General features: G+C 39.1%; 1 protein-coding gene across 1 annotated transcript in view; it reads left to right on the forward strand.

Moving 5' to 3' along the window:
• Nucleotides 1–26,441, forward strand: part of A2M (alpha-2-macroglobulin) — a 73,281-nt gene that overhangs the window by 27,597 nt on the left and 19,243 nt on the right. Inside the window, exons 3-22 of the mRNA XM_075843205.1 lie at nucleotides 194–350; nucleotides 1,477–1,529; nucleotides 3,587–3,607; nucleotides 11,581–11,749; nucleotides 12,777–12,861; nucleotides 13,862–13,982; nucleotides 14,387–14,501; nucleotides 14,583–14,692; nucleotides 14,835–14,996; nucleotides 15,088–15,315; nucleotides 16,031–16,094; nucleotides 16,658–16,803; nucleotides 18,627–18,776; nucleotides 18,868–19,038; nucleotides 19,444–19,534; nucleotides 20,995–21,139; nucleotides 21,589–21,817; nucleotides 21,905–22,031; nucleotides 22,646–22,764; nucleotides 23,935–23,986. Coding sequence (XP_075699320.1) covers nucleotides 194–350; nucleotides 1,477–1,529; nucleotides 3,587–3,607; nucleotides 11,581–11,749; nucleotides 12,777–12,861; nucleotides 13,862–13,982; nucleotides 14,387–14,501; nucleotides 14,583–14,692; nucleotides 14,835–14,996; nucleotides 15,088–15,315; nucleotides 16,031–16,094; nucleotides 16,658–16,803; nucleotides 18,627–18,776; nucleotides 18,868–19,038; nucleotides 19,444–19,534; nucleotides 20,995–21,139; nucleotides 21,589–21,817; nucleotides 21,905–22,031; nucleotides 22,646–22,764; nucleotides 23,935–23,986 — 2,515 coding nt within the window. The remainder of the gene's footprint in view (nucleotides 1–193; nucleotides 351–1,476; nucleotides 1,530–3,586; nucleotides 3,608–11,580; nucleotides 11,750–12,776; nucleotides 12,862–13,861; nucleotides 13,983–14,386; nucleotides 14,502–14,582; nucleotides 14,693–14,834; nucleotides 14,997–15,087; nucleotides 15,316–16,030; nucleotides 16,095–16,657; nucleotides 16,804–18,626; nucleotides 18,777–18,867; nucleotides 19,039–19,443; nucleotides 19,535–20,994; nucleotides 21,140–21,588; nucleotides 21,818–21,904; nucleotides 22,032–22,645; nucleotides 22,765–23,934; nucleotides 23,987–26,441) is intronic.

Below are 26,441 nucleotides of genomic sequence, written 5' to 3' on the forward strand. Positions count from 1 at the left end.
ATCAAGCACTGTACAGTTATCCAATTCAGGGATGAGCTCAGCTAAACTCTCAGTGATGTGTCTAACAAGAAGCTTGATCACTGTTTTTAATGGTGACCAATAGAACTGAGAGCGCAGCTCCGGACTATGAGTAATGAGTGATTGGTTAATAAATGACTGTTAACAATTATAACTACAATAAAATATTTTATAGACACCTGCCTCTGTCGAAGCAAACGTGGGATACATCACTCTAGATGCTGAGGGTAACTCGCTACACTTCAAGACAAAGAGAAGTGTTCTTATCAGACCTCTAGAAAACCTGGTGTTTATCCAAACTGACAAACCCATCTACAAGCCTGGACAGATAGGTCAGAGTTTTTAATTTTATGAAACAATTTTTTTTAACAAATTTCTGACACAGTGATGCAAAACAGATAAAAAGTCCTAAAAAATATTTTTAGACTAGTCCAGAGCTCTTCTTGTAGCAAATCACAAAGAGGTGTGTGTCATCAGATCAACTACAGTATGTCGTTGGGTTAATCCTTGTCACCAAGAAATAAATAGACTGCACTATGGCCCTTTTAGCCTTGCACTATCATAGTACAGTATATACTATGTACAACAACACAATAAATGCAGAAATACTGGGTTATATTTAGGCAGAATCGCTTCTGGAAAATGGGGAAAAGTCACGTGGGAGGTATAAAAGTGGATATCCAAATACAACTATGAAATAGCTGAATTCAACAACAGAGAACGATAGGGCAGATTTACTATTTAAATTGAGCCATAATTCTGGTTCACAAGCCGTACGCCACACTTATTAACTGTTTTAGACACTTTTTTTGTGACTCGCTCAACAAGGGGGCGTGGCTTCGAGGAAAAGGGTGCACAATAAAGTTTCGTCTAAAGTAAGCCAACCAAGAGGGTGGGAAAAACGTATTCAAAATTGTCTAAAGATGCGACAAATTTATCATACAGCACAAGCTACTGTGATAAATTTGGCGCATCTTGTCCAGTTGTAAGCCGTCTAAATTTAAGGCAGTAATAATACATCTGCCCAAACATCTGAAAGACTGATATCTGGAGGAAATAAGGACTTAGCTATACCCAAGCTTTAGTCTGGTCATTGGTACTTTAACTGTAAGGCCTCATGCACACAGAAGAGGTGCGTGCACGGACCCTGTATGGAGGCCCACAGAGTCTTTATGGGCCCGTATTACAGACCCGTAGGCACTCTGTGTGCAGTATACAGTATATAATGGTGTCTTCATTGATAGGTGGTACGATTCCTGATTCCTGTGTTTAATTCAAATAATAAAGTTTAATAGATTTCCCTCTTCCCCCTGATTTTGGTACTATTGTAAATATTTTTATTTCTTATTTATTCCTACAATATGTAGTTGTGTTACTGTTATGTGTGTGCTATGTTATGTTTGTGCCTTTTTTTTCTCATGTTATTGACTGCACATCTATATTTTTCATTTTGTGTAGTCCAGTTTCGTATAGCTGCCTTGGATGAAACATTTCATGCTGTTTTTGACAAGGTAAGTTGAAGATTTCCATGTGTAGTATTTAAAGGCAATGGACACCTTTTTTTTATTTATTGTTAATTTGCTTCAGTTTCCCATCATTTTGCTGCTGGAGTGTCTCTTCTGTGCAGTTCCTTTACATAGCTGCTGTGGTGCGTCTTCTGACGCAGGTCCCCATCTCAGTTGCTAGTGTAATCTTTCTTTTTGCTCTTCCCCTCCCTTCTCTCAGAAAAAACAGCAGGCAGGGTAGGAGGTTGTACAAAGCAGACTCTACAGGGAAGGAGGAGAGATCACAAAGCCATCATCAATAAAGGGAGAGGAGAATAGCCAACGGAGAACCTGCAGTGGGAAGGGGGAGCGATCAAACAAGCAGCATCAGTGTAGAGGGAGAGGAGAGAACCCATGGCAGAATCTTCAGGGAGAAGGGGCAGCGATCACACAGGCATCATCAGTGTAGGGGGAGAGGAGAGAACCCATGGCAGAATCTGCAGGGAGAAGGGGCAGCGATCACACAGGCAGCATCAGTGTAGAGGGAGAGGAGAGAACCCATGGCAGAATCTGATCACACAGGCAGTGTAAGTGTGTGTACACTAGAGAGAAGAAAACACAGGTGCTGTATTAGAAAAATAAATCAGTACAGAAATGAAGCTGTGCTGATACATGACAGCTAGTGAAGGGGGGTCTGAAAATGAATGAAAGAATGACGAATGCAGCCTGAAACTTAGTGCAACGTTTCTTACTCCATATAATCACTAACATATGTAAAAATACTTTTTCCCTGTCAAAGATGTCCGAGGCCTTTGAAGCGTATCTCTCAGGTCTCCTATACTTCCCTATCTAAGTGCAGCCTATAATACTGTAGAGGAGGAGATGCTGAGCTCGGGGATAAATAATTTTCTACGATTTTACTCATGTGAAAAGTTGTTCAATTGCTGCCAGGACTCATATAAAAAGCCTGTGAGTCCTGTTTCCCAGCCCTTACAAGGTGATAGAAAATTTCTCCTCTATGAATTAGTATAGTCGAAACGGTCAATCACTGTGTCGGCGGGGAGATAACAAGACTCACAGGCTTTCTATAAGTCCTTGCCAAATGTAAAGTTTTTGCATAAAAATACTGAATCCAACCATAGAAAAATATATCCCCAAGCTCAGCAGCGCCCCCTCTGTCTTATGCTTCCCTCAGATAGGAGATCTGATAAATCTGCTTTAAAATGATTTATAAACTAAAAAATGTATTGTAAATAAATAATAATTTCTATGATCAATGAAAAATGTCTCCAACCATAGCATGATATCTTCATATGTGATATTAAAAACTTATGAGATAATGTATCAGATTAAGGCCTCGTTCTCATCTGCGTTGGAGGCTCCAGAGATTACACATCGATGCAGGTGTGAATGAAGTGTTCGGGCTCATTCAGATGAGCATGTTCCGCGTCCGTGTGCTGTCCGTTGAAATAACGGACAGCACGCAGACCCATTCATTTCAATGGGTTATTCAGACATGCGTGACATTCAGTTGCGTGAAAAACACTGCATGTCCTATATTGGTGCGTTTTGGGGACGTTGTCGCCCATTGAAATCTATGGGCGCTTGAAAAAGACGGTGGGCACATGGACGACATCCGCGTGCTGTCCGTGTTTCACGCATCCGTTGGTAAAAAAAATTAGACAGTTATAAAACATTTAAAAAAGGAAGTGTTTGCAGAGGGTAACCACGGACGTGAAAAACGGATGCCACATGCAAAGCACACTGATGGCTCACGGACATGAAATGTAGGAAATACGGTCCGTTATTTGAGCACACAAATCGGACACACTCGTGTAAATGTAGCCAGAGGGAACATGTGGTTATTTAGATCAAAACATAAATGTATACTTATTATGAAACAACTAAAAATGTACAAATAATTTATAAATAATCTTGTGGTCGATGGGTATATGTGTTATTATCAAATAAATAGAATCATAACAAAACATAACCATTGCTCACACCAGACAAAACAAGTAAAAAGTGAAAGAAAATAAACAAAAAAGAAAATGTTTTAATGTATTTCTTGCTTTTTCTTTCAGTTCCCTGTGATATATGCTGAGGTAAGTAGTTTATAATTATACATTGTTATTAGTGTCTTGTTGAGCATTCTTGACAGACTTTATAATAAATACTGTAAATAATAGTTAGAAACAAGTAATTTCATAAAATAGTACAAAATAATGCTGTATTATATGTAGATATACAGTATGTCTTTTTCATAGATAGATAGATAGATAGATAGATAGATAGATAGATAGATAGATAGATAGATAGATAGATAGATAGATAGATAGATAGATAGATAGATAGATAGATAGATAGATGGGTAGATAGATAGATGGGTAGATAGATAGATGGGTAGATAGATAGATAGATAGATAGATAGATAGATAGATAGATAGATAGATAGATAGATAGATAGATAGATAGATAGATAGATAGATAGATAGATAGATAGATAGATAGATAGATAGATAGATAGATAGATAGATAGATAGTAGATAGATAGATAGATATTAGATCGATAGATAGATATTAGATAGATAGATAGATAGATAGATAGATAGATAGATAGATAGATAGATAGATAGATAGATAGATAGATAGATAGATAGATAGATGGGTAGATGGGTAGATAGATAGATAGATAGATAGATAGATAGATAGATAGATAGATAGATAGATAGATAGATAGATAGATAGATAGATAGATAGATAGATAGATAGATAGATAGATAGATAGATATGAGATAGATAGATAGATAGATAGATAGATAGATAGATAGATAGATAGATAGATAGATAGATAGATAGATATGAGATAGATAGATAGATAGATAGATAGATAGATAGATAGATAGATAGATAGATAGATAGATAGATAGATAGATAGATAGATAGATAGATAGATAGATAGATAGATATGAGATAGATAGATATGAGATAGATAGATAGATAGATAGATAGATAGATAGATAGATAGATAGATAGATAGATAGATAGATAGATAGATAGATAGATAGATAGATAAATATGAGATAGATAGATAGATAGATAGATAGATAGATAGATAGATAGATAGATAGATAGATAGATAGATAGATAGATAGATAGATAGATAGATAGATAGATATGAGATAGATAGATATGAGATAGATAGATATGAGATAGATAGATAGATAGATAGATAGATAGATAGATAGATAGATAGATAGATAGATAGATAGATAGATAGATAGATAGATAGATAGATAGATAGATAGATAGATAGATAGATAGATATGAGATAGATAGATAGATAGATAGATAGATAGATAGATAGATAGATAGATAGATATGAGATAGATAGATATGAGATAGATAGATATGAGATAGATAGATAGATAGATAGATAGATAGATAGATAGATAAATATGAGATAGATAGATAGATAGATAGATAGATAGATATGAGATAGATAGATAGATAGATAGATAGATAGATAGATAGATAGATAGATAGATAGATAGATAGATAGATAGATAGATAGATAGATAGATAGATAGATATGAGATAGATAGATAGATAGATAGATAGATAGATATGAGATAGATAGATAGATAGATAGATAGATAGATAGATAGATAGATAGATAGATAGATATGAGATAGATATGAGATCGATATGAGATAGATGATAGATAGATAGATAGTGAGCTAAAAATTATCTACTCCACTGTAATGGTGGGGGGGGGGTAGGGAAACGGACAAGTGAGCCCTAATCTACCCGCCACTCTGTCCCTGCCTACTTGCAACGACCCGCCCTAGACGACGGGGTACAACTGGGCGGCGGTCCCTGCGCTCAGTAAGTGCATGACAAACACGACAAACAAACAAGGGAATACAAGCAAGGGAAATGGGCAGTTGCTCGCGGAAACACCGTGAGCAACAGAGTAGTGAACGAGCCGAGTCAAGCCAGGAGAGTGCGAGGTACAAAGCGAAAAGCAGAAGAGTAGTCGGTAAGCCGGGGTCTGTATGGAGCAGGATCAAAAAGTAGCAGGAGCTGTAGCTGGGCCAGGAAACCTCAAGGAAAGAATTCACAAGCACAGATGGACAGGAAGAGCAGGCTTAAATAGACCGAGGGCGGGAGCTAGCTGAGTCTGGCCAGGTTGCGATAGGCTCTCCCACTCCTAAGCCTGCCAGCCTGAGTGGAGGAAGCTGGTGTCTGTCTCAGGGATGTACACTCAGGTGTTGACTGATTAATTCTGGGAGTTAACCCTGAAGCAGTGCCTGGCAGATCCTTTACAGTACCCCCCCTTTTATGAGGGGCCACCGGACCCTTTCTAAGTGGACCTGGCTTACTGGGGAAACGCAGGTGGAACCTCCTGACCAATACCCCAGCGTGAACATCCCGGGCGGGTACCCAAGTCCTCTCCTCGGGCCCGTATCCTCTCCAATGGACCAGGTACTGGAGGGAGCCTTGGACCATCTTGCTGTCCACGATCCTGGCCACCTCAAATTCCACCCCCTCAGGGGTGAGGACGGGAACAGGAGGTTTCCTCGAGGGGGCCAAGGACGGGGAGCAGCGTTTCAGGAGGGAGGCATGAAACACGTTGTGTATACGAAAAGACGGGGGTAACTCCAGCCGGAAAGAGACAGGACTGAGGACCTCAATGACCTTATACGGCCCAATAAACCGGGGAGCAAACTTTTTGGACGGAACCTTGAGACGCAAGTTCCTGGATGACAACCACACCAGATCCCCGACCACAAACAGGGGGTTAGCAGAACGTCTTCTATCGGCCTGAGCCTTCTGTATGCTCTGGGACGCCTCTAGGTTCTTCTGAACCTGGGCCCAGACTGTGCACAGATCCCGATGAACGACCTCCACCTCGGGATTGTTGGAACAACCAGGTGAAACGGAGGAGAACCGTGGATTAAACCCAAAATTACAGAAAAAGGGAGAGACCCCTGACGAGTTACTGACCCGGTTATTAAGGGAAAATTCGGCGAGGGGAATGAAAGAAACCCAATCAAATTGACAGTCAGAGACAAAACATCTTAAGTATTGTTCTAGAGACTGATTAGTCCTCTCCGTTTGGCCATTGGTTTCAGGATGGAAGGCAGAGGAGAAGGACAGATCAATCCCCAACTTATTACAGAAGGCTCTCCAAAACAATGAAACAAATTGTACCCCTCTGTCAGAAACAATATTGACGGGGACCCCATGGAGACGCAGGATGTGTTTGATAAACAAGGTAGCCAACGTCTTGGCGTTGGGTAGTTTCTTGAGGGGCACAAAGTGGCACATTTTACTGAAGCGGTCTACCACCACCCACACCACCGACTTGCCTTGGGATGGAGGCAAATCGGTGATAAAATCCATGGAGATATGTGTCCAAGGTCTCTGGGGAATGGGCAACGAACGCAGTAAGCCCGCTGGTCGGGACCTGGGAGTCTTGGACCTGGCACAAACCTCACAGGCGGCGACGTAGGCCTTAACGTCTTTAGGCAAACCAGGCCACCAATAATTTCTGGTAATGAGGTGTTTGGTACCCAGGATGCCTGGATGGCCAGATAGTGCGGAGTCGTGATTTTCCCTAAGTACCCTTAGCCGGAATTGCAGGGGAACAAACAGCTTGTTCTCAGGAAGGTTCCCAGGAGCTGAACCTTGATCAGCAGCAATTTCAGAGACTAAATCGGACTCGATAGAGGAAATGACTATACCTGGAGGCAAAATACAAACAGGATCTTCCTCCGAAGGAGGGCTGGCCATGAAGCTACGCGACAGTGCATCCGCCTTAATATTTTTAGACCCGGCCCTATAGGTAACCAAAAAATTGAATCTGGTAAAAAACAACGCCCATCGAGCTTGTCTCGGGTTTAGCCTCCGGGCAGATTCTAGGAAAACCAGATTCTTGTGGTCGGTAAGGACCGTTACCTGGTGCCTAGCCCCCTCCAGGAAGTGGCGCCACTCTTCAAATGCCCATTTAATGGCTAAAAGTTCGCGGTTGCCAATATCATAGTTACACTCCGTGGGCGAAAACTTCCTAGAAAAGTAAGCACAGGGGCGGAGATGGGTGAGGGAGCTGGTACCCTGGGACAAGACGGCCCCCACTCCCACCTCGGACGCGTCAACCTCCACAATAAATGGCTCCCTTTGGTTGGGCTGAACCAGCACGGGGGCCGAGATAAAGCACTTCTTGAGGGTCTCAAAAGCCTGGACGGCCTCAGGGGGCCAATGGAGGACATCAGCACCCTTGCGAGTGAGGTCCGTAAGAGGCTTAGCGACGACCGAGAAGTTAGCAATAAATCTCCTGTAATAGTTAGCGAACCCCAAAAAACACTGTAGCGCTTTCAGGGAGGCAGGTTGGACCCATTCAGCCACAGCCTGAACCTTGGCAGGGTCCATGCGGAATTCATGAGGAGTGAGGATTTGACCTAAAAATGGTATCTCCTGTACCCCAAATACACATTTTTCGATTTTGGCAAACAGTTTGTTTTCTCGAAGGACCTGGAGCACTTTCCTGACATGCTCTATGTGGGAGGACCAGTCCCTGGAAAACACCAATATGTCATCAAGGTACACTACAAGAAATATCCCCAGGTAATTTCTCAAAATCTCATTTATGAAGTTCTGGAAGACCGCAGGGGCATTGCACAACCCAAAGGGCATGACGAGGTATTCGAAATGGCCTTCGGGCTTGTTAAACGCAGTCTTCCACTCATCCCCCTCTTTGATGCGAATAAGGTTATACGCCCCCCGTAGATCCAATTTAGAGAACCATTGGGCCCCCTGAACCTGATTAAAGAGATCAGGAATCAAAGGAAGGGGATACTGGTTCCTTACCGTGACCTTATTCAGGCCACGGTAGTCAATGCATGGCCTAAGACCCCCATCCTTCTTCCCTACGAAGAAGAAGCCAGCACCTACCGGAGAAGAAGAGGGACGAATGTAACCCTTGGCCAGGGATTCCTGGATATACTCCCTCATGGCTTCACGTTCGGGACAAGAAAGGTTAAATATCCTACCCTTAGGAAGCTTAGCTCCTGGTACCAATTCGATAGCGCAATCGTATTCTCTATGAGGCGGTAATACTTCGGAGGCCTCTTTAGAGAAAACATCAGCGAAGTCCTGAACAAACTCGGGTAGCGTATTCACCTCCTTAGGGGGAGAAATAGAATTAACAGAAAAACATGACGTACAACATTCATTACCCCATTTGGTTAGCTCCCCAGTATTCCAGTCAAACGTAGGATTATGCAACTGCAACCAGGGAAGACCTAGAACCAAATCGTACGATAATCCCTGCATCAATAGTACAGAGCATTGCTCCAAATGCATGGAGCCAACAAGGAGTTCAAAAACAGGGGTATGCTGTGTAAAATAACCATTAGCAAGAGGAGTGGAGTCGATACCCACTACCGGAACAGGTTTAGGCAAATCAATCAGAGGCATAGTGAGAGACATAGCAAATTCCACAGACATGATATTAGTAGAGGACCCTGAATCCACGAAGGCACTGCCGGTAGCAGACCTACCACCAAAAGAGACCTGAAAGGGAAGCAATATCTTAGTACGTTTCATATTTACGGGAAATACCTGTGCGCCCAAGTGACCTCCCCGATGATCACTTAGACGCGGGAGCTCTCTGGCATCATTCTTACGCTTGGGACAGTTGTTTACTTGATGCTTGACATCCCCACAGTAGAAGCAGAGACCATTCTTCCTGCGGAATTCTCTACGTTGTTGAGGGGACACGGAGGCCCCGAGTTGCATAGGTATTTCTGAGTCTTTAGGGGAGAAACGAAGCAACGGGACTTCGGGAGGCATCATGGGGGAGTCGGAGGAAAAAACACATAAACGTTCACGTTGTCGTTCCCTGAGACGTCGGTCAAGTCGTACCACTAAAGCCATAACCTGGTCTAAGGAGTCAGAAGAGGGATAACTAACTAGCAGGTCTTTCAGGGCGTTCGACAGACCCAACCTAAACTGGCACCTTAAGGCAGGGTCATTCCACCGAGAAGCTACGCACCACTTCCGAAAGTCAGAGCAATACTCCTCAACAGGTCTCTTACCCTGACGTAAGGTCACCAGCTGACTCTCGGCAAAGGCAGTTCTGTCAGTCTCGTCATAAATAAGTCCGAGGGCAGAAAAGAAACAATCAACGGAGGAAAGTTCAGGGGCGCCAGGAGCCAAGGAGAAGGCCCACTCTTGGGGCCCTTCCTGGAGCCGGGACATAATTATACCCACCCGCTGGCTCTCAGAACCTGAGGGGTGAGGCTTTAAGCGAAAGTAAAGCTTACAACTCTCCCGAAAGGAGAGAAAAGCCCTCCGGTCACCTGAGAACCGGTCGGGCAACTTGAGGTGGGGTTCAAGGGGTGCGGTGAGGGGAACTACCAAGGTAGCATCAGGCTGGTTGACCCTCTGAGCCAGGGCCTGGACCTGTAGGGAGAGACCCTGCATTTGCTGAGCCAGGGTTTCACGGGGTTCCATAATGGTGTCAGGGACCAGGGTAGACTAGGTATAGGGCTTGTGAATTTGTAGTGGTGGGGGGGGTAGGGAAACGGACAAGTGAGCCCTAATCTACCCGCCACTCTGTCCCTGCCTACTTGCAACGACCCGCCCTAGACGACGGGGTACAACTGGGCGGCGGTCCCTGCGCTCAGTAAGTGCATGACAAACACGACAAACAAACAAGGGAATACAAGCAAGGGAAATGGGCAGTTGCTCGCGGAAACACCGTGAGCAACAGAGTAGTGAACGAGCCGAGTCAAGCCAGGAGAGTGCGAGGTACAAAGCGAAAAGCAGAAGAGTAGTCGGTAAGCCGGGGTCTGTATGGAGCAGGATCAAAAAGTAGCAGGAGCTGTAGCTGGGCCAGGAAACCTCAAGGAAAGAATTCACAAGCACAGATGGACAGGAAGAGCAGGCTTAAATAGACCGAGGGCGGGAGCTAGCTGAGTCTGGCCAGGTTGCGATAGGCTCTCCCACTCCTAAGCCTGCCAGCCTGAGTGGAGGAAGCTGGTGTCTGTCTCAGGGATGTACACTCAGGTGTTGACTGATTAATTCTGGGAGTTAACCCTGAAGCAGTGCCTGGCAGATCCTTTACATCCACATTGCGTTACAGCATTACTTTCGGCGTATGCACCAGGAAAGCTCCTGGCAAATACGCTGAACATATCCATAGGCCCCCATTCACAGTGGCATATATAACAGCCTTCTGTCAGAGGTATACGTCAGGATATTATCAATCCCTGAAGTGCCCCCCGCTCCACCACCGAGGCTCTGGTCTCGTAAGCTCCTGCAGCAGTCATGTGCCGTTTATTGATTGAGGCCAGCGAGGCCATTCCCCCCTGGTAAAAGTTGGTTTTCTGGGAGTCTTGGGAATCCCATATAAAAAGGGTTGTCTATGTTGAAAAAAATGCTTTTAAGTATAGGCAATAACTCTTTTTCAGTTCATACATATTTGAAAAATGTTGGTGGACAAATGCAATCTAATGTGTACGGGGGCCAACCCACTGTCCCACGGGGGAAGATAATTCAACATGCCAAATCCATTGATCCATTCAGAGATAAGTTGCTGTCAGAAATGTCCGGTGGCAGCTTCTCTCCCTTATTGAATAAAAATACAACAACTTTGGCAGATCCGGGTGTGCATGTTTATGGGGAGGTCAGGGAAGACAGCTGCCGACTAAACAAGGATTTATCTGAAAGCTTTTTCATGTGTATGGCCAGCTTCAACTGTTTCAATTATAGGTTAAATCAGCTGTATGCAAAAAAAAACGGCATACAGTAGAATATTTTAGCATATATATTTTTTGGACTATGGAATTGCGTAGCAGCCTAAATTATTCTACAGAGCATAGAAAAGTATCCAGATGTTAACTTGTCAAACGTATATCTATTTTTGGGGATGGACAGGAAAAGGCTTTTATTAGAAACCTCAAATTTCCTCAACTGCACCACATTCTGGGTTTCTAATGCTCATGTGCCCGTTGTGTTATGTAAGAAATAATTCTGAAAAATGTGATTAGAAACGGATTTCTTCTTTCAGGATCCGCAGAGAAATCGTATTTCCCAATGGCTGAATGTGGAGACAAGGAAAGGAATTGCACAAGAGTCCTTCGTTCTCACCTCTGAGCCTCGATTGGGAACATATAAACTAGTTGCTCAGCGGGAAAACGGCAAACTAATCGAACATCAGTTTACTGTGGAGGAATATGGTATTTTTCTGCTTAGATTTTCTTATTCTATTGATGCACAGAAAGGTCACCAATGGATAACATTATTCCCACTAATACATACTGAATGCATAAAAGCTAGTGGAGCAGTTTTCGATAGAATCCATGAGTGTCCAGAGGAGTTTAGAAAGTGCACGCAGAGCTTTAAATGGTGGCTATGGGCAGCTCTTGCAATTTTTTTCAGCACTAGTTAACACTTTATGGCTGCAGTGGAATAACGTCTTCCTGTAATGCCGGATTCAGACGTCCATAATGTGGCTGCATATATTATGGAAGCAATACAGTCCACTGACCTAAACTTATATTGCCATAGGGTTGTAGGATCGGAGTTCAGTTCAGTAGGACCACGGAAGGGCCAGTATTGCAGCCATACTTAGATTTTAAACTTAGATCTAAATTCGGTTCAGTAGAACCATAGGAGTTCTGGATATTAAGCTCGTAATTCGCATTTTCCGTATTATGGCTACAATACCCGACCTCCTGTAGTTCTACTAGACTGAACTTATATTACCACAGGTCACTATGGTAATCTAAGTTTTGGATCTAAGTATGGCCGCGTGTTCACCAGAACCGCAGGAGGTCTGGGTATTGCGGCTGTATTATTGACACTGAAATGCAATGCATTAAACCGGAAACCAGCCTAAACCATCATTTAAAGAATACTGAGTGAATATTCTTTTCAGAAATAGCATTTAATGGGAAACTAAACTTTTAAAAAACTTTTAACATGACTTATTGACATGTCAGAAGTTTTGATAAGTGGGGGTTTGAGCACTGAGACCCCCACCGATCGCTAAAATGAAGAGGCAGAAGTGCTCGAGTGAGTGCTCTGGTGCTTCAGTTCTGATCGGCAGTGTACAGGCTCAATAGAAAGTCTTCTGACGCTTTTTTTTTTTAGCAATCGGTGGGAGTCTTAGTGCTTGGATCCCCACCGATCAAAACTTCTGACATGTCACTATGAACATAAGTCGTTTTTTCATATTGAATCTAACTTTTTCTTTTTTTGTAGTTTTACCCAAATTTGAGGTGAAGGTGACAGTACCCTCAGTTATTACCATTATAGATGAAGAACTTGAAGTGACAGTATGTGGCAAGTAAGGGCATAAGTCATATCTGACGGTCTTTCCATTGTAAATATATTTATCGTGGTAATTCACAAGTGCAGGCCTGGATAATATGCTTTATTTCGGCAAGACAGCTGGGGTGTAATAGAGGGTTACTCCGCTGGTGTTTGCTAAATGCACTTGGCAGTCAGGATGTGTAATAAACTGGAAATATGACTTAGCTCGGCACCAAATTACATTTGGCTTTACATTATGTACATGTTTTTACACCGTTCTCTGAAGGATAACTGAATATACAAAGGGTGAGAGATAGTAGCAGCTGCACCCAAGGCCTTGTGCCTGAGGGGGCCCAAAGACCCCTCTGCCATATAAGAAGACACCAGTATTATAAGGGGCAAATGGTAGGGGGGGGCCCTGTTACAGATTTCCATTAAAGAACCCCGGGGCTGTCTAGCCATATTCCCTATTAGTACACAGGCTAATGTACACATATTTGGTATCCCCACAAACTCTAACTACATGTACAATAGACTTATAACATTATGTATGATGATTGGTGTACGGCGTAAAAAATAAAATAAAAACTGTAGCAACATTTTTTATAAAATTAAACTATGGCACATAAATAAAGTACAACTCATCCCGCAAAAGAACAAGGCCTCATACAGCTACGTCAACCAAAAAAAGTTATGAACGCCAGAAAGCAAAGAGGCAAAATAAAAAAAAACTGTCCATGTCCTCAAGGCTAAAAGTCAAGGAGTTAAAAGTCATTAATTTAAATACCATCCTTATGAAACTTGTGCGTCCATATGGTACATTTCTTAGACGCTGTTCACATCACATTTGAGATGTTCGTTTAGTGTGTACGCCAGGAGAGCTCCCGGCGGACATGTTAAATGTGTCTAAAGGCTTACATTAGCCCAACGGAGGCCAAAAGAGTGTCCTTTTAGCCTCCGTCGGACCAGTATACATCAGTATATTGCAAGTAAAAGGATGGATTATCTTATATAAAATATGTCTTTACCGTTAGGTACACCTATGGAAAACCAGTTGCAGGGAGAATCGATGTCCAAGTCTGCAGAAAGTTTTCAGACATTTATTCTTCCTGTCGCTTGGAAGAAAGAAGTGTTTGCGAAGACTTATCACATGAGGTGAGAACAACACTGGAAAATTATTATTGTGCAAATATTTGAAGACCCGTGCACTATAAAAGCCAGAAATGTATTGAGTATAGAGTAAAGATACAGTATAGGTTAGTCCTACTACTATGACGTTTAGATGACTTTCACCTATCCGTATAAGGCTCTGTTCACACTTGCAGTTGGGGGTTTCTATCAAGCTTTCTGTTATTTTTGAAGCAAGAATAGAGTATTCGGCAGCATTATTATTGCTGTCAGAAATACCAGAAGCCCAATGGAACCCTGATGGTCCCCATTATGTCACTGGGGTCTGTCAGCGTCAGTTTGGATCTGTCACAGTCTTGTCCTGGCAGTATATATATACTAATGGAAATGGTTACCTTACTAATTATTAAGCATTTATTCCTTTTTTTCAGGCTGATAAAAATGGGTGTTTCTCGCAAGTGGTCAAAACCAAACTTTTCCAGTTAAAACGTAATGGATATGAGATGAAAATTGTTGCGAGCGCGAAAATAGCAGAGGATGGGACAGGTGAGATAAAACAAGAGGACAAATATAAAATAAGAAGTGGTGAACACATTAAAGAAAGTTAAACCATGATCTCTCCGATAGGAGTTGTGCTGACGGGAGAGGGAGTATCCGAGATCAAGAAGACTATTACTAAAGTATCATTCCGACAGCTGGATTCCCACTTTAAGAGGGGCATTCCATTATATGGGCAGGTGAGATGGGATGATGTCTGGAGCAGATTTGATTTATGCCATTTTGTGTTCCAGAGCAATGACAGGCTGGCACTTGGGGCTCTGCCCCAAAAAACATAAACCCTAGTGTTAGCCATCATTGGTGTTCTCATATATTGTGCAGGTTTTCCTAGAAGATGCCTCCGGCAATCCAATTCAAAATGAGAATGTGACAATCTTTGTAGGTTATGATGGAAAAAATTTCACCTACACAACCGGGCTTGATGGAGCTGCAGATTTTTCTATTGACACCAAGCCTATATTTGGATCATCTATAAATCTGAGGGTGAGAAATATCAGTCAAAATCTTTTTGAATATATTATATTTTACGGCCAAAGATTTATATTTTGACCTATATTTTATTGTATCCATATAGGCCGTTTACAAGACTTCAGAACAATGCTACAGTCAATACACATTGTTTCCAATTCATGAGGAGGCTTTACGTAGCGTTCAACATTTCTATTCCCGGACTGAGAGTTATATAAAGATCCAGCCCCTATACAGGACTCTACCCTGTGGAAATGATAAGACACTTACAGTATTCTATGCTCTGACTCCACAAGGGGTTGGAGATGTCCCTGGCGTTGTGTTTCACCACCTGGTAGGTGTTTTATCCATTGCTGGTAAAGTGTGTGTCTGGTTTAGAAAACCTATTTTCAAATATTAGGAAATTCAGAATTAATAGATGGGGTCCCTCATTCTATCATCCAGTGTGGAGAGCATCTACAATGAGCCTCTTCATCTTCTCTCGAGACCCTTATAACAAAAAGAGATTATCCAAAGTTAAAGGGGTTGTCTCATGAAGACAACCCTTGTCCATATACCCTATTAAGGCATATGGTCATCATAGAGAGGGTACCCCGCTCCCATCGGAGAGGGGGCCGTCAACCTCTTATTATAGGCTTAGATGCTGCAGTCGAAATTGACCATGGCATCTAGAGGGTTAAACTAGCGGGATACTGCTTGTTGTAGTGAAGTGTCGGCTGTAAAATACAGCAGACACGTTTAAGTTATGGAGTGGGCTCAGGCTGTGAGTCCGCTCCATAGTTTCCCTCCCGGCCTCTCCCGTATATATACACGACGGATGTCAGGAAAGAGTTAATAATTCTCTTTTATGTAGTTTAACATTGTCAGCACATATTGTAGAATCTGTAGATTGTAGAGTATAACCTTCTAGTGGTCTCCAAGCTGAGATCTTGGTCATTGTCCTTGCTTACTCCCCCACATCCACATAGCAAGCTATATTGATGCTCTACATGCATTGACTTATGTTTGGATTTGCTGTATATTATATTTGTCATCTTTTATATGTACAGGTGATGGCAAAAGGAGGAATTGTCAACTTTGGAAAGCAAGAGGTGAAATTGACATCAAATCAAGGTACCGTACGATAATCTATAGTGACATATGGTCGTGCTGTGACTATGTCACATGGCTGCTATAGATGAAAAGTCACTGCGCCCTAGTCTGAAATGGGGTCCTTGGGCTCCTACAAAAACCACCGTCCAGGACAAACTGCTGTGTTTGGAAAGTGTATTAATAAAAGGCTTAGGCCTCGTTCACATCAGCGTCGGGTTCTGTTTGGGGATTCCGTTCATCCATTCCGTCAGAGGAACAGATGAACGGAAAGCCAAACGGAAACCACATGGTAATGCTTCCATTGCAAATGGTTTCCCATTTGTTTCCATTCCTTAAGGTTTCCGGTTTTTTCGCGGGAACAATAGCATAGTCGACTACGCTAATGTTTTCATGAAAAAAAAAAAGGAAACCTTACGGAATGGAAATAATAGGAAACCATTTGCAATGGAAGCATTAACATTTGGTTACCGTTTTGCTTTCCGTTCATCTGTTCCTCTGACGGAATGGATGAACTGAAACCCCAAACGGAACCCGAGACTGATGTGAACGAGGCCTTAATCACATCTTATTTCTATTTCCTATAGAATCACTAGGACAGTTTACATTTACTCTTCCCGTAAATGTTAACACTGCTCCCCTGGCTAAAGTTCTGGTGTACCTTGTTCTTGAAAGCGGTGAGGTTATTGCAGATAGTGTCAGCTTCAAAGTACAGAGGTGTTTTACAAACAAGGTAAGATGTGAGACAACTTCCAATATCTTTAAAGAGATTGTCCACGTTTGAACAGCACCCTGTATTATAGTTCAGACATGCATTCACAATTCGGCAGGCTTCAGAGCTGAAATCTTGAGCTGTTCCCTCCTGGCACAATATCTGCACAGATTGTGCTATTCAGATTTGAATTTTGGGATTTGTACAGTAATCTGATGTAAGAAAAACAAACTGCCCCCTTCATCATAGTAGCTCAGCTAAGCTATTAAGGATGTCTGACAACAAGCTTGTTGACTGTTTCAAGTGACGACCACCAGAATTTTTTATGCAGCCCTGGACTATAATACAGGCTGTAATGCTGGACCAGTACAAGAAAAATAATGCAATGAATTTAAAAAGTTACTCAACTGTTTATGTTGAGATCTATACATAAACAGTACAATGGTCTTCAAAGGTGGCTATGGTGGAAGATGATGGGATGACCCCACCAGAGCTTATCTTAACAGGGGAGATATGAATCAGCATGCCGAAAGTAACCCCATGAAGTTTTTGCTCCACAATAATGGCTCATTCGCATCTGTGTTTCGGATTCCATTGCTCTGCTCCGTCAAAGAAGCAGAACTACGAAAATACCGGAAACCAATGGCACCCGACAGAACCCATTGACTTTAATGGGTTCTGCCGGGTCATGATTTCCATAATTTTTCCGGACATAATTAATGGAATTTGTGACTGAAGCTCCTAATGGAGCCTGTGATGCAGGTGTGGACAGCCCCAAACAGATGTTAAAGAGATTTAAAAAAGCTCTCTGCGTTTTAGAAGATCTAATGCTACACTACTAGTCTTCTGCAGATTATTAAATAATCTCTATTTAAATTGAATGTATCATCAGAAAATTTAATATTAATTAAATCAGTTGTTCACAAATATTGAAATATTTCCGTTTTCACACTGGCCACTACAGAACATACATGATGGGACTGAGATAAGTCAGCAGAGTGTAGGGGATTAAATGACAGATGACAGCTCTATGGTACTGCTGGAGGTCTGAATATGGAAGGATAGGATCACTGTACACAGATAAGGCTCTGTATGTAGCTCCCCTGCCATCCCTAGTCCTTGGGGAGGGGCTGTACTCCATCACTTCCTGGAGACTGCAATAGTCTATTGACATTTCTGTGACATTTCTTGCAACTACCATAAAGCACACCCACCCTGCTGCACAGTCTCTTCAGACAAGAAGAAAGTGTACGTATCCCCAGGAAGGAATACTAGAAGAAAGTGTATGATTCCAATATGGCCTCCCCCAGGGAATTACAAATAAATAACTAAATAGCTACAACGTTAAAGGGTAACTAAACTTTAAAAAAACTTTTGGCATGTCAAAAGTTTTGATCGGTGAGGGTCTGAGCACTGAGACCCCAACCGATTGCTAAAACGAGGGAGCTGTCGCTATGACAACGCCTGAGTGGTAAGTATAGACTTTTTTTTATTGAATTTACACAAATAAAAAAGGGATTAAAAAAAGATATTTTAGGGGAAAAGGGGGATTAAAAATCAAGTCAATGTAGGAACGTTTTCTCAGTACGTTTTTTCGGCAGCGTGTGGATGAGATTTGTTGAAACCTTATCCACTTTGCTGCTACTGTAATTGCTGCAGTTTTTTTTCGCACAGAATTCCGGTGCGGAAATTCCGCAGAATTAACTATGTCTCCTTTTTTTGGGGTCCATACCTAGTTTCTAGTTTAAAAAAAATAAATGCAAAGACCACATCAAAATACATAGCGTGACCTGGCCCTATGTTGTGATTTGAGTTTACCTATTTGTTACCTTGATTTTATTTAGGTGAAGCTCTCTTTCTCTGCCGATGAAGTTCTTCCAGGATCACAAGTCGACCTCACCCTCTTTGCTCTGCCAAACTCTCTTTGTGCATTGCGGGCTGTAGATATCAGTGTATCACTGCTGAAACCTGAGGCTGAACTGTCAGCAAAATCGGTACGAAAAATTCCTATTTTCAGATAGATTGGGTTGATTTGATATGAGATAGAAATTGAGGGTGTTTTACACTTTTGATCTTACTATTCAGATATATGATTTGCTGCCAGTTACTGATTTGTCTGGTTACAACCATGATGGCCATTACTTAGAAGAGGAACGGGAAGATCCTTGCTTAAAGTTGGAGCCTATCTTTATGCATGGAGTGTATTACAGACCATCCGCCCCTGAATGGGACACCGACTCCTATGCCATCTTAAAGGTTAGTATTTCCTTTAGTTCAATGTTCTAACATTTTTTTTTTTTACAATGCATACTTGGGTCTAATTAAAAACAAATTAGAAACAAACTAGGCAAAAAGTATATACTGTGTTATACCTTGTGCAGGTCCTACAAGGGTGGGACATGACATTGGTATTCTCTCTTTGGTTTTCTTTGACTGCCTGTGTCATACACCGCCCCCTCGGGCCCTATACTGGATATAACACAGTGGTACACTTCTGAACCCTACAACATAGGGCTATAACGCATCCAGATCCGTGTTTCTCTATCTTTCTTGCTTAATCAAATATTGATTTCTCATTTTTTGTATGTCCTTAATGTTAGTCTAGTTTTTTTTAATTCTGCTGCACAATTAACACATAAGTTCTTTATTTTTTTTATTTAGAGCCTGGGTCTGAAAGTTGCCACAAACACGATGGTCAGAATCCCAGTCATCTGCCCAGAAAGTTCTTCTAATGCATATCAATACGGCTACGGTATTTAATCTTTTATGTTTTACATTCATCACAGTAGAAGTAGACGTTACTATCTAATATACCTTTAACAGACTACAAGTGCTATAATGACTAGGGATCTTTAAAGGCTGTTTAAAATCAATATTTATTTTTTTTTAGAAGAAATGTTAGTGCAACTTCCAGAATAGTTTTTATTTAAACTTATTTTTACTTTTTGAGATGCAGCTGTTTTGTATCCTGTATACAGAGCAGCTCTATCTAGCGCTGAGACCTGAAGCCGGCACTGATGGGTCAGCGGGTCCTGCGTGTCAGATCCACCTGTTATCGATCAGATCTAAGTTATGAACTTAGATGTGATCGGTAACAGCTCGATTCTGTGTGTCAGAGACGCACAGGACCCGCTGACACTGAACCCATTAGTGCCGCGGACCTGACGGATTCAGGTCTCAGCGCTAGATACAACTGCTGTATATACAATATATAAAGCAGCTTTATCTGAAAAAGTAAAATTAATTTTTAATAAAAACTATTTTGAAAGTTGCACAAATCACACTGATAGACATTTTTATAAAAAAGAAATAATATTTCAAAGGTGTAGTTGTGGTACTATGGACTTGAATCCCATTGGGACTATGGAGCGGTGCAATTGCATGGACCTGTGCTTATTATTGTACTGTATTATCAGTGATTCCCTTCATGTCAGTAACTTAAAGGGGTTTTCCCAGAATCATAAATTATCACTTATCCACCCCAACCGAGTGTGAAAACAGGGATCCTAAACTCTATTCAAAGCCTATGAGAATGATGGAAACAGCCGAGTACAGCGCTCGGCTGTTTTCGTCATTCTCATAGACATTGGATGGAGTTGCGGGTGCATACTCGACTACTGCTCCATTCAGGTTCCTCCTCACTGTGGCAGATGCAGTAAAGAGAAGCTAGGGTTTTAAAACCCCCATTATCACGATCGGTGTGGATCCCAGTGGTAGGGCACCCAGCGATCAGAAAATGTTCACCTACCTTGTGGATAGGTGATAATTTATGATTTTGAGAAAACCCCTTTAAAGTTAATTAGAAAAACTCAGCTTTTTTTATTTTTTACTTAATAAACAGCGCCACTCTTGTCTATTGGCTATGTCTGGTATTGCAGCTCAGCCCCAATCAGTTGACACACCAGCATTTACCAGACTCAGCTTCTGAACAAGAGTAGCACTGTTTCTGGAGGAAAAAAATAACCACTTTAGGAAGATCATAACAAGGACGTTTTGGGCATTGGAAGGACACCGGAAATTGTTGCTATAACACTGTAATTTTGTCTCAAAAAATAGGTAGCAGGAACAGGATATTAAAGGGTAACTAAACTTTTAAGATACTCGGGTGTGCTGCTTCGTTTATGATCGGCTTTCCTTGGTGATGTGATGTGAACAGAGCTTTAGTAAAGAGTCAATCCTTTGTATAATATCAATACTTTATTATGTGTCCAGGAGCTCCAGGGGTGGCTTACATGCATCGAGTACAGTCACATCCAATGTCCGAAAGACTCACTTATATGATGGAAACCGTCGAGCTTATTGAAACTGAGAGGAAGTTGTTCCCTGAAACCTGGCTGTGGGACTTGATTGAGATTGAGTAAGTATTTAGTAAGAGTTAAAGCCACATTGACAATTCAACCCAAGATGGATCTAGAGGCGAATCAAGTGTACATGGAAGAAAAGATCAAACAGTTTCATTTGGGTTATTACAAATATATATTTTACTGTTTTTGCAACCCGCGAGACATCTGATCTATTACGCGACCTGTTCTGTGGCCGCAGCACATGTTACTGATATTATGAAGAAAAGGGAGTCTTGTAGTAAGCCTTTATAGAGCAAAAACATTTCTCCTTCTATTACAGAAGTAAGAACCCTGTCCATATGAGCTTGCAATCTATAAGGATAGATGGTAGATACACGAGGTGAGGGAGTCAGTAGGCTTTACTGTCTTGCCGGAGGCGAAGAAGAGGCCTGAAGAAGAGTTTTCTTTCGGATTTGTCTGTATCACAGGATATTTATGCGTCATATTGTAATTTGCTTTCTAGGTCCATTGGACATTCTAATTTAAAGCTGACTGTACCGGATACTATCACAACCTGGAACGTTGGCATGTTCTGTACATCCGAAGAAGCTGGGTTTGGTCTTGTAGAGCCGGTCTCACTGGTAACTTTCCAGCCATTCTTCCTGGAGATAACGGTACCATACTCAGCAATCCGGGGCGAGAAGTTCAATTTAAAGGCCACTGTGTTTAATTACCTCAAGCAAACCATAAGGGTAAGTGGGTAATGCGGCCTTATAAACTCATCACCTAATCCCTCTGATGTCCTGTAGTCATTCTCTACCTTCTTCCTATTTACCTAGATGAACATTGGTTTGGAAAAATCTGATCAATTCACTGCCAAAAAAATAAGCACTGATGATGAGAATTACTGCATAGATGCGAATGGCAAAGTGACCGTTTCTTGGGAAGTGACGCTAACATCTCTAGGTGACAATGTTATTGATTTATCTTTGTTTATATGGCACCAACATATTCTGTAATGCTGAGAATGCATTCACTCACACCGGTCCCTGTCTCCTTCGGGGCTTATATTCACATGTCATGTCATTGTACACTCTATGGCCGTTTTCATAGAGATTTAATTAACCTATCATTATGCATTTGGAGGGTGGGGGTGAAACCAGAGGAAACCCACACAAGCCTGGAGAGAACATACAAACCCAATGGGGATGTTGCCTTGGCTAAAGTCAAGACCCCCAGGGCTGCAAGGTGGCAGTGTAAACTATGTCACCCCCTTAAAAGTTTAGTGGACTGTTCAAAAATATTTGGGGATTGCTCTTTCGTATTTGATATGATAGATTTGTTCTCTTTGCTGCTGTGTAGCTCTGGTTTTGTGGGTTTGATGATAAGTAGGGTATTATATGAATATAGTCTATATGTTCTTATGTTTGTTTAGGTTTCCTATGAATGATCTGGTCACACTCATTAAACATTATTATGGGTTGGAGTGAAACTTGAAACTAAGTTTGGACACCTTTAGTTTAATGCTTGTAAATTAACTGATCAACATATGAAACCCTCACTTGTTCTCTTTATTCCAGGTGAAGTGAACTTTACAGTAAGCGCACAGACTCTACACGGAGAAGGTTTTTGTGGCAATGAGATTGTAATCCCAGCACAAGGCAGAAAAGACACAGTCATTAAATCTATTTTAGTTGAGGTGAGTACAGCAGAAGGATCACAGACATAAACATAAAGAAGTTGGTTTGTTAATATTTATCACTTTAATGTGCCATATAAAAGATAGACAGACAGACAGACAGACAGACAGGCAGACAGACAGACAGACAGACAGACAGACAGACAGACAGATAGATAGATAGATAGATAGATAGATAGATAGATAGATAGATAGATACATAGATAGATAGATAGATAGATAGATAGATAGATAGATAGATAGATAGATAGATAGATAGATAGATAGATAGATAAAAGATGATAGATAGATAGATAGACAGACAGACAGACAGACAGATAGACAGATAGATAGATAGATAGATAGATAGATAGATAGATAGATAGATAGATAGATAGATAGATAGATAGATAGATAGATAGATAGATAGATAGATAGATAGATAGATGAAAGATGATAGATAGATAGACAGACAGACAGACAGATAGACAGACAGACAGACAGACAGACAGACAGATAGATAGATAGATAGATAGATAGATAGATAGATAGATAGATAGATAGATAGATAGATAGATAGATAGATAGATAGATATAAAAAAAAGTATGGAGTAGCACAGTTTTCAGCCTCTGTCTAGGGTGCAGGCTTCAGGACTTAGACTCCTTGTCCCTTTAATTCATATAATTCCAAAAAATAGGCAGCAAACCGGGGATTTCACAAGGCCCCAGGTTATCAGTTACGTGTCCATAGTATTTATGAGGGGGGCGCTCTCCCGGTGCCTGTCATGCAACCTGTCATATTTACAGAGGACTATAACTGAGTCTGCTTTATTCTTTATCAGCTGCTGTTAGCCAAATGGCAAAATATTTTTTGTGCTGTTTGGGCTAAGCAGACCCGTCCCTATACTTTGCTGCCCGTACAAAGAGCATCACACTATGATAACAGATCTGCTTTGATGTGTTGTTTTAAATGTGGTGAAAATATACCTAGAAATCTCTTCCAAATTGGCAAGTTTGGTTTTATATTATATTACAGCAAACAAATAGTGTAAACATTTCCAGGCTTCCTATTAATCTATTTAACCAAACAATTGTAAAAATGGATATATGTATGTATGTATGTATGTATGTATGTATATACAGTATATATGTATATTTACCCTTTTTTCCCCTATTTTTTTGGAATTGTAGCCAGAGGGTGTGGAAAAAGAAGAAACACAAACAGCTATGATTTGTGGAAAAGGTAAATTATTTATGGGTACAATATGTATAGTAATATAAAGTTATATAATATGTATAGTAAAATAAGTGATATATGGAAAGTAAGATAAAGTGATATAATATGTATAGTAATATAAAGTGATAAAATATGTATAGTAATATAAAGTGATAAAATATGTATAGTGATATAATATGTATTGTGATATAAAGTGACATGTAAAATAATATAAAGTGATATAATATGTAATATAAATTTATAAAATATGTATAGTAATGTAAAGTGATATAATATAAATAGTAAAATAAAGTGATATAATACGTAAATATTAGTAATATAAAGTGATGTAATATGTAAATATTAGTAATATAAAGTAATATAATATATAATTTAATAATATAATATAAAGTGATATAATATATAATGTAATATAAAGTGATATATGTATAGTAATATAAAGTGATAAAATATGTATAGTAATATAAAGTTATATGATATGTATAGTAAAATAAAGTGATATGTGTGTAGTAATATAAAGTGATATCATATGTATAGTATTGTAAAGTGATATAATATATAATGCAATATAGAGATATCATATGTATAGTAATATGAAGTGATATAATATATAAAGTAATATAAAGTGATATAATATGAATAGTAATATAAAGTGATATAATATGTATAGTAATATAAAGTGATAACATATGTATAGTAATATAAAGGGATATAATATGTATAGTAATATAAAGTGATATAATATGTATAGTAATATAAAGTGATATCATATGTATAGTAATATAAAGTGATATCATATGTATAGTAATATAAAGTGATATCATATGTATAGCAATATAAAGTGATATCATATGTATAGTAATATAAAGTGATATCATATGTATAGTAATATAAAGTGATATAATATGTATAGTAATATAAAGTGATATCATATGTATAGTAATATAAAATGATAAAATATGTATAGTAATATAAAGTGATATAATATGAATAGTAATATAAAGTGATATCATATGTATAGTAATATAAAGTGATATAATATATAATGTAATATAAAGTGATATAATATATAATGTAATATAAAGTGATATAATATGAATAGTAATATAAAGTGATATAATATGAATAGTAATATAAAGTGATATAATATGAATAGTAATATAAAGTGATATCATATGTATAGTAATATAAAGTGATAACATATGTATAGTAATATAAAGTGATATAATATGTATAGTAATATAAAGTGATATAATATGAATAGTAATATAAAGTGATATAATATGAATAGTAATATAAAGTGATATAATATGAATAGTAATATAAAGTGATATAATATGTATAGTAATTTAAAGTGATATCATATGTATAGTAATATAAAGTGATATCATATGTATAGTAATATAAAGTGATAACATATGTATAGTAATATAAAGTGATATCATATGTTTAGTAATATAAAGTGATAACATATGTATAGTAATATAAATGGATATCATATGTATAGTAATATAAAGTGATATAATATGAATAGTAATATAAAGTGATATCATATGTATAGTAATATAAAGTGATAACATATGTATAGTAATATAAAGTGATATCATATGTATAGTAATATAAAGTGATATAATATGAATAGTAATATAAAGTGATATCATATGTATAGTAATATAAAGTGATAACATATGTATAGTAATATAAAGTGATAACATATGTATAGTAATATAAAGTGATATCATATGTATAGTAATATAAAGTGATATCATATGTATAGTAATATAAAGGGATATCATATGTATAGTAATATAAAGTGATATAATATGAATAGTAATATAAAGTGATATCATATGTATAGTAATATAAAGTGATAACATATGTATAGTAATATAAAGTGATATCATATGTATAGTAATATAAAGGGATATCATATGTATAGTAATATAAAGTGATATAATATGAATAGTAATATAAAGGGATATCATATGTATAGTAATATAAAGTGATATCATATGTATAGTAATATAAAGTGATAACATATGTATAGTAATATAAAGTGATAAAATATGTATAATAATATAAAGTGATAACATATGTATAGTAATATAAAGTGATATCATATGTATAGTAATATAAAGTGATAACATATGTATAGTAATATAAAGGGATATCATATGTATAATAATATAAAGTGATATAATATGAATAGTAATATAAAGTGATATCATATGTTTAGTAATATAAAGTGATAACATATGTATAGTAATATAAAGGGATATCATATGTATAGTAATATAAAGTGATATCATATGTATAGTAATATAAAGGGATATCATATGTATAGTAATATAAAGTGATAACATATGTATAGTAATATAAAGGGATATCATATGTATAATAATATAAAGTGATATAATATGAATAGTAATATAAAGTGATATCATATGTTTAGTAATATAAA

This window comes from Rhinoderma darwinii, chromosome 11 (genome assembly GCF_050947455.1).
Source record: "Rhinoderma darwinii isolate aRhiDar2 chromosome 11, aRhiDar2.hap1, whole genome shotgun sequence".
NCBI classification, from domain to species: Eukaryota; Metazoa; Chordata; class Amphibia; order Anura; family Rhinodermatidae; genus Rhinoderma; species Rhinoderma darwinii.